Below are 8,602 nucleotides of genomic sequence, written 5' to 3'. Positions count from 1 at the left end.
TCCCTTCCTAAGGGATAAGAGCATTTCCAGTTTCTTCTCCACAGCCCCGGTCACACAGCTGGCCAATACTGAGCTCTCGGCTGGCGGGTGGCAAGGCACTCCTAGTGAGCACTCATAGCCCAGGAATCTTGCAGGGGGTGGCCATGAGACTTCCAGCTGATTTCAGCAGAAGATGATCAAGTACTTTGTTCAGCAGCGACCGTTGTATGGTAGGGCTGGGGGTTAGTGTGCAAGCAGCAGCCACTGCTCCTCAGAGCAGATTCTGCAGTAGCCTTTGGCAAAATTAGCAACAAGTTTGACAAACAGATGGATTCATCCAACAACTGCACGCTCCCCTGAGGACAAGAGGCAAGAGGGGGAAGGAGTGATTTACTGGTTCCTAGAGTTTTCCTTCCATGTTTGAAAAGTCACTTTCTTGTTTGGCTAGTGCTAGTGAATGCATCCCTTGTTGCAATATTTTGCAGTCACCGTTGATTTAACTCTGGAGTTCGTATTTATAAACACCAAAGAAAGCTGAACCTTTGCTTCTCCTTCTACCTTCTGTGGTATCTGAAGTACTTCAGCACAACATTTTTCTCTGCATTCCTGTAAGTGTTTTGAAAGGCAAAGTGCTATTTTTTTTAGTGATGAGCTATATTATAGCAGACTTCCTTAGACTGAACCTCTGTTCAGCCATTTTGCTCCTTCCAGTCATGGCCTTTGAGCAGTACTTTGTAAACCTAGTGCCAGCTGGTAACTAATGTCCATCTTCACCAAAGAGTGGTCTAGTGCAATTGTCCTCTGGCTCAGTAACCTTTGAAAGAAAGCAGTGAAAGCACGTTGAGATTTCTTTCTGACCCATCTGGCATAGACTCAAGGTTATGGTATCTTTTGTGTATTATTTTAACTGCTTCAGATAGAAGCAATTTCACTGAAAACACTAATGCAGAGCCAGGACAACTAAAAAGGTGCTCCGGTCAGAGGCAGACTTAGCTATTTTTGGAAAGGAGGAAGAATCCTCCTTACTACAGCACCACTCTAAACCACGTGGAGGGCTGAGAGCCCCAGCTGCCCTAAGCAGAATGTGGGCACTTAGAGCTCATGCCCTCTTGTCCTCTCTCCACTTTGAAGAATTCTGACTTAAATCAGTGTTGCTTTTGAAGTGTACCCTGTCCAAAGTAACTATTGAAAATTCTTCAGAAATGAATTCTGAGTGCTTTCATTGTTATTTATGGATAATTTGCAGAGATGGCTGAAAATTGCAGTATTTGGACTAGCTGATTTTCTGCTTGGTTGCATCCTGAAGGAGAATTAACCTTTTCTCTCTCCAACTGGCCGCAAAGCTCAAGGAATCAGTTCAGATCTTCCTGTGGCTTTTACTTTCCTGCTAGCTGCTGCATTTTTTACAGGGCTCTGTTTCTAGTCCCACTGTGTCCCCAAATGTGAATGTCCTGAAATTCAGAGACTCAAATCAATGCCACGCTCTGAACAGATACGCGTTGTACCTCTGCTGTTATGCTTAATTAACTAAGGACATTCTAGGCTTTCTCTCCAAGCATCAGTCTTCCTTTCTCCCATGGATACTGTGAAGTCCCGCAGTGAACCTTATTGTTATGACCTAATTTTTCTACATACTGAGAGATTTAATATGTTCAGGTGCCAGGCAAAGGGAACACAAACTTGGAATTCTCCTGGCTACTCTAATTTAGCTATCTGAGATTTGAAAAATCAATAGGGGAATTATCTTGCTGCCTCTAGATTGTAACGTAATAATTAAAACATAATTAAAAGGTTGACATCGGTTTATTTAGGAAAATTGTGGCTTTTTTTGAGGGTCCACCCCAGAACTTGTGTCCTGCTGAGTTCAGACAGAGCTGGGGTTGACTCCTCTCGCTAGGGAAATACTCTCTTACTGAAAGAGCTGCTGTCACTGTTTAGTTCCAGAACTAACTGAATAACTCTTGGAAATAATATTAATTCCTAACTGCATTTTCAGATGATTGTAGTATTTTACTAATCTGCCTTTTTGAGTTTCACTATTATTCACACTTCCAATTACATAGTTTCTTCAGAGCATCCAATGTGGCCCAACAAACACCTCTCGGGAAGTTAACAGTAATTATATATACACACTTTATATACATATACACATGTATATATGCCCACCATCTACATAATACTGCTGTTTATGAAGCCTTGTGTCATCAGTAAATCTGAGAAACTTCAGATCTGGGCAAAACACAGAATGACCGAGTACCTGGTTTGAATCAGCTGGCCAAAGTTGTTGCTCTGGGAGGGACCATGGATTCTGAAAAAAATTTGTTAAGGAAATCCAAGGTACTTTCAAAATAAAGTGGGAGGCTCTCTGAGAACTCTGTAGTTCAGTTTAATTTGAGGATCCCAAACGCATGATCCTGATACAATTTATCCCTTGGCTGATTGCCTAACTGGCACGTTACAATTCAACCCAAGCGCTACCTTTCAATGAACAACAGCCATTCCTGACATTCTCAACATTCCCTTGACAAAATTATCATCTATGAAATTAAACTCTTTCATGCTACTTTTTCCTCAGCCTCCCCCAGCTTGATTGTAGTAAAATCTCTGCTGGTTCACATGAATGACAGCTTACATGACTTGGCGTAACACTTTCGTGGAGCCCAAATAACTTTAAAATATATTTCCCTGTATTTTGGCTGGATGATTCCATTCCTTTTCAGTGACCCACCTTTGTTTGGATCAATATGCTGACGGGGGATTTCCACTAGGGCTGTTGGACACTTCACTATTGTTACTTCTAATTCCTACTGAAAGACCTAAATGACAGGTTTACATGTGTTCAGCTTGCTTTTGCAAACAGAAAATAGGAGTAAATTACCAGGGAATGAAATGGAGTATTTCAATTTCTGCTCCCTCGTGAAGATGCTGCCAAAATTGTATAACCCTGCAGCGCTTTCAAGGAACCCCCATTAGCGACTGCCCTGGTAAGAGTAGCTGGCAGAGGCGCCGCTCAGCCCATGTGTTTCCACAGCATTTGTTACTATGCACACCGTTATAAATGACCAAACTTTGCCCTCTTATCTGTGTCTATGCCTCTCATAGGAACAGGGAAAGAAACTAATCTGTGAGCAGTATTTGACCCTTGGAGAACGACATGCATCTGCTTAAGGCCATTTTTCCACATAAAAACACTTTTCAGGAAAATGATTTAACATGTGTTTAATTCTAATGATTTGGCTTAAGTGTCTTTTGGAGTGCTTTATCAAGCTACAGCAATCATCAGCTGCTTAATAAATATTGGATTAAAGTCTGTAAAGGGAACTAGCACATGCATCAGAAAGACAAAAATGAAAGAATGTTGCCAGACCCTCGGCTTTTCTCTTTGCAATGCACTACTGTGATGTTGGGCTGAAGGAGATTTTTCGATGATGCTGGAAAGTGCAATGACAATATTATTTTTGACAATAGAAAAGTGTAACAGAGACTGTAATGTTGGCAGTTTTCTGGGCTTACACAGTGAAGCCTCCCCAGAATTTAATGCTGTTAGAGAAAACTATGGAGAAAGAAAAAACTATTAGCCCCAAATACACCACGTTAGTAGTAGCTGGAATTCAGCAACCAATAGTTTTTGGTGCTGAAATGAAAGATCTGGGTTTAGAACGAGTAGGCATTTGACATGCCAGGATACCAGTAGCATAAATGTTCACTAATGCATAGCAATAAATAGGTTACATTTTTAAAATTATCACAACAGAAGCAGCAAAAATAACAAATAAAAACACAGGGTTTTGAAAGCATTGCCACACGTCAACATATTGGTTTGTTACAAACAACTTAAAACGTTTGTTTTCCAGCGCACAATTAAAACCCCTCCAGCGGTAAAGAAATTCTCCTGGCACAGCACTGACTGCAGGAAGTGCCACCAATGGCATCCCACTGAGTTTCATATCGTTAACGTTTTGAACAGCCCTGCCCAGCCGGATCGCTGTGCTTCATTTCCGTCGCCCTGGGCCTCGGTGCCTGTGGGTCTGCTTCCTCCCACTGCGCAGCGGCCCTGAATCTTCCGCGGTCCCCACTGGCCACTGCTTGCACATGGAATCAGCCTGCCAGCCTTTGAGAGCTCAGATAGCTCCAGCTCCCAGGAGCAGGACCAGCTCTCCTAGACCTCCCCATGAAATACAGCCTTTCCAACCTATTCAGCAAAGTCAGAGCAAACACTCGAATTTGAAAAAAAATACCACCAGGCTCTGATACTTGCTTTTGTGCGAGTTTGGAGTGATACATAACATAGTCCTAATAGCAAATTGCTGACTCTGTTTCCACCGAGACATTCAGTGATTTATCAGTTTCATAACCTCAGCCGCAATTCATATGATGTACTACAAGGATCCCTGAGCAGTATTCAACAGATTCATTTTTCCTTTCATCCTCATAGCCACCCCGCACATTTGTTGTTCTTCCTTCCTCTCTCTCGGAAAAAAACCTTCCTGTGATCAGCTGAAGACAATCTGAAGTTTTAAAGTTTAAATAATTGATAAAATTTATATACAATCTATATACCCTGAGGTGATTTGTAGTACAACTGCGTATTTTTTCAAGCACAGGGTGAGCTGAAACTCCTGGCACTGTCACAGTGTCTCCACGTAAACTCAAGTGCAAAGCTTAGCCTGACTTTGAGATCGTGAGGAAGGACAGCTTGTAGCCATGCTTACCCTCATGCCCCAGGCATGCAGGCAGGTAGGACAGGGGTGCTGCACCCTGTTCCATACCGCCCTCCCCCAGCAGCCACCAGCCTCATGGCAGGGTACTGGCGTAGCCTGTCTTCCGTACAGAATGGATTTGTATGGAGCTTAACCCTACAGCCGCCTTTCACCAGCGCAGCCGTTTGAAGGCGCTCGGCTGTATGTGTCTGATCTCGCATGCTCCCAGATCAGGCATGGATCTGATTTAGGAAACGATCTGAGCTTTGTCCCGTGTCTCTAAGGTGCGTGCATGGCTTGTGCATTGATGTAAAGGCTGAAGCGGTTAGCGAACAGCACTGTAGGGTAGTTCTCAGAAAGCACTGTTTGCCATTCCACATTAAAGCACAGGCTCAATGTTGTCTGCTTGAAATTCCCAGTACCGCAAATACTAAATGAAAGTATTGTTTTCTTCGATAGAAATTGGAAGATAAAAAATACTTTTTCTTTCAACTTTTTTCCTCTTAGAAAACTGAAACCCCCTGAGTTAAAGACAGGGCAATATCCAGTCCATCCTTACTGACATGAACTATACGTGTATTCTTTGGTTCATGTACCAAAGAGTGTGGTCACTCTAGATCATAGGGACACCTCTACAGATATATGGATACACACAGCCTACAGCTTCCTGGGAGGTATAATTTATGCTCCAGCATAACGTTAGAAGTGTAAAGAGAACAATTTAATTGCCAGAATAGCTTGAATATCCATTAAAGGGAGTTTGAAGCATTTTGCTTTATTACTGCTCCTCTGATTATCAAGACAAACAAACAATGTTTTGACATGAACATTATGACTTGCTCAAACACAAACTGATACAGCTACAACTGAGAACTTTAAACTGGCAACATTTCAGTCATGAGAGTTACGCTTTATGTAAAATTACCTAGTGCTATGTTTGACATTAAATATTAACAAGTAATACTAGTTTAACAAGTAGAACTCCATCACTGTCTCTAAAATTATTGCCATGGTAGGACTATTCGCCTGGGTTCTGAATAGTGATCAGGAGATAGCCGTTTTCTGCAAAAAAATAGAAAAATGTTTAGTTAAAATATTTTATCTTATTTCCTGATATATGCTCCTTATTCATCTTTTCCTCTCCAACTTTTTACTTGTTTATAAAACATAAGCAAAACCAATGGCATTTATATAAATAGCGTTTAGAAAATGTAAGCACTTTGTACAAAAATCTGAGATTACAGATAAAAAAAATCTGTGTCATAAAGCTTAACACCATATTAAAACTATTTTAGGAAGCAGTAGATTTGCTTTCAAGAAGCTGTAAAGATATTTAAACAGATGAAAAAAGTCACAAGATAAGCACCTGGAAACTCGCACTTGTTATAATAAAAAACTTTTGACATCTGCAGCCTCTTCTGCAGGTGCAGAGAACTTCTTTCAGTTCACTAACTACTTCATTCAAAATTGAGAACCCCATTTAGACATGAAAAAAGCAGAAAGGATTTGAATAGACTTCTACAATGAATAAATTCTAAGCGTGCCAGACTTCTCCTACTGATTCTAAAAGCCCGGGCAAGTTTTGGAAACAATTCAGTTGGATAGTTATTTAACATTAGGTATTTTAAATGAAATGTTTCTTGAAGGTATCCAGTGAATTTAGTAGGGTCATAGCTGCTTTGGAGAGTTCAGAAGCTGCACTCCCGCATTGCCACTTTCATCCAAAAGCAACTTAATATAAATCACAGGTGGTTCATTTGCCACCTTCTATTACAGTAGAATACAGTGAAGCCTTTGAGCATCTCATCTCCCTGTTATCAAAAGAGCCTCACATTTCTACCACTTATTTTCAGGTCAACATGCTTTAATAGTTACTAGTCAAAAAGTCACCTCAAAAATAAGTAAAGGACAAGTGCAAAATAAGAAGTGCATCAGTTTAGATCAATGAGCAAAAAAACAGGATTTAGAAATGCATTAGGTTTATGCTCCAAAACAGAAACTAAACTAAAATTTTAATTTTAGCATCAGCTGATGACTAATGTTAACACTGAATGACAGAGCCAGATTTCTTTCACACGTACTGGTCTCACAGCAGCATTATAAATAATTCCAGCGAGGCGAGGTAATGCATACCTAGCGCAGTACCTGTGCTCTGCGCCTGCTGCGACATCAGCGTCAGAGGACGGCCCCGGTGAAGGCTGTCCATCACTACAGGCTCAGAGCCCACGTCCTCCCTAGTGGCTATGCGGAGGAGATCCCTGAAGCTCCCTTTCTGTTCTGCGTGGATATTTCTGTCAAAATCCTGCATGCCATTAGTCCCTCAGTTAGCCCAAACCAATCACTTCCACTTTGCCTCATTCACCTTGTACTGGTAATTGTCCACAGCTCATCTGGCCTCGTTATCTATTAGAGAGACAACTAACCAATTAACATAGATTTGTATTTAACATGAGGGAGAAACAGATTTCTATATTCCTCTGGTTGTCTGAAGGAAAACAATTATATGACAGTTACTGTGTTGGTGATAATACTGTGTATCTGTGTCACAAATCCCACCTATGGCCAGGATGTCATGGTAACATACCACGTAAAAAATAATTTTTAGGGAAAAAATATTTTTTCCATCTTTTCGGAGCTATATCTATACACATACACACTGCCTGATATATATATTTGTCCAGTTTTCCTTTGTGAAAACCCACAGAAACCAGAACATTAGTCAGATCTAGACTTGTTTGTCTCAAGCTTGAATACTGTAAACTCTGTACCTTACAATCCCAACACACCCGATTACATGGTGGTTATATTTTCATACAGTTATTTTCAAAATGCATGTTCTACGGTATTCTTATTTGTGAAGAACTAGGCAAAACTTAAAAGGACATATGATTCTACTCTTATTTCAATAAAAATATTACCTGGAACCACCATAATTTCATGTTTCTTTGTTCTGATCCTAAGAGCGAATAGATTATTCTGAGGATCAATCGCTCTCACTGTGCTCCTTGCTTGCATGGTGAGCTGGCGAATATGATCTGCATACTGGAGTGTTGTAGAGTTATCAAGAGTTGTTCTTATTGGAAGTCCTGCAAACAAAGAATTGTTAATAATCTTTCAGTGAAGTTGGCTATTCTTCATAGACAATAGATCATAAGAGGAAAAAGGATTTCATAGGTTTTTTTCTGTTTTGTAGCAGGAGTTATGTTGATTTCAGGTCTCTATATGCTTTTTAAAGTATATTTTACATTAATCAGTGGCAATTAAACATTGAATTGCCTTATGAAACCTCTGAAAGAGCCTAACTGCAGTTTGAGGCTCTTAAACACCTATCCAATTATGGTGCTTCATCAGTTTAAACACTGTCACCGAGTGCATATCGTGGCTGCAAGAATCTAACCCTCACTTCAAGGGTAGCATGTGCAGTGACAGAAACACCCCATTGCCAGTGAGAGACCAAGAGCAATCAGAGGGCTGTAGTGGCATGTTTGCATTTGGCAAGGGAAGCACCCTTGGGCCAATCCCTCCCAATCAGCAGCAACACACGGTGTGTTGATCCCAACCATTAAAAGTACAGCCACATAAGATTAATTTTTGATGATTTAATGAATGATTGTTTATCAGTGATTTGTCAAATGATGCTTTTAGTATTAATAGGCTACCAAGTGAAACTAAAAACAGGGTTCACAGTAATCCTGCAAGTGTGAAACTGATTGGCTTTAGTAAGCTTGTTTCAGTAATAAAAAAAAATTATTTGACCTACTAACAAAGACAATAGACTTCAAGCTGACAAGGGAATTCTCTCTTTGCGTACATCGGTATTGCATCTTCCAGATGCACAGGACAGGAATACAAAAACAGAGTAACATGACTTAACTTGAAGAGTTTGATTATGAAAGAGGAATTAACCTGCAGAAATGGTGAAT

At 40.5% G+C, this 8,602-nt stretch overlaps 1 protein-coding gene across 1 annotated transcript in view; it reads right to left on the bottom strand.

The window, feature by feature from the left end:
- Window positions 1-5,697: 5,697 nt before the first annotated feature.
- The window catches only part of LOC104495132 (dynein light chain roadblock-type 2-like), a gene marked incomplete at its 5' end in the record, with an annotated part of 5,526 nt that continues 2,621 nt past the window's right edge, over window positions 5,698-8,602 (bottom strand). The window contains 2 exons of the mRNA XM_010138062.1: window positions 5,698-5,741; window positions 7,598-7,765. Coding sequence (XP_010136364.1) covers window positions 5,698-5,741; window positions 7,598-7,765 — 212 coding nt within the window. The remainder of the gene's footprint in view (window positions 5,742-7,597; window positions 7,766-8,602) is intronic.

Source organism: Buceros rhinoceros, unplaced genomic scaffold, assembly GCF_000710305.1.
Source record: "Buceros rhinoceros silvestris isolate BGI_N320 unplaced genomic scaffold, ASM71030v1 scaffold16146, whole genome shotgun sequence".
Lineage (NCBI taxonomy): Eukaryota > Metazoa > Chordata > Aves > Bucerotiformes > Bucerotidae > Buceros > Buceros rhinoceros.
This window is presented reverse-complemented; position numbering and strand designations above follow the sequence as displayed.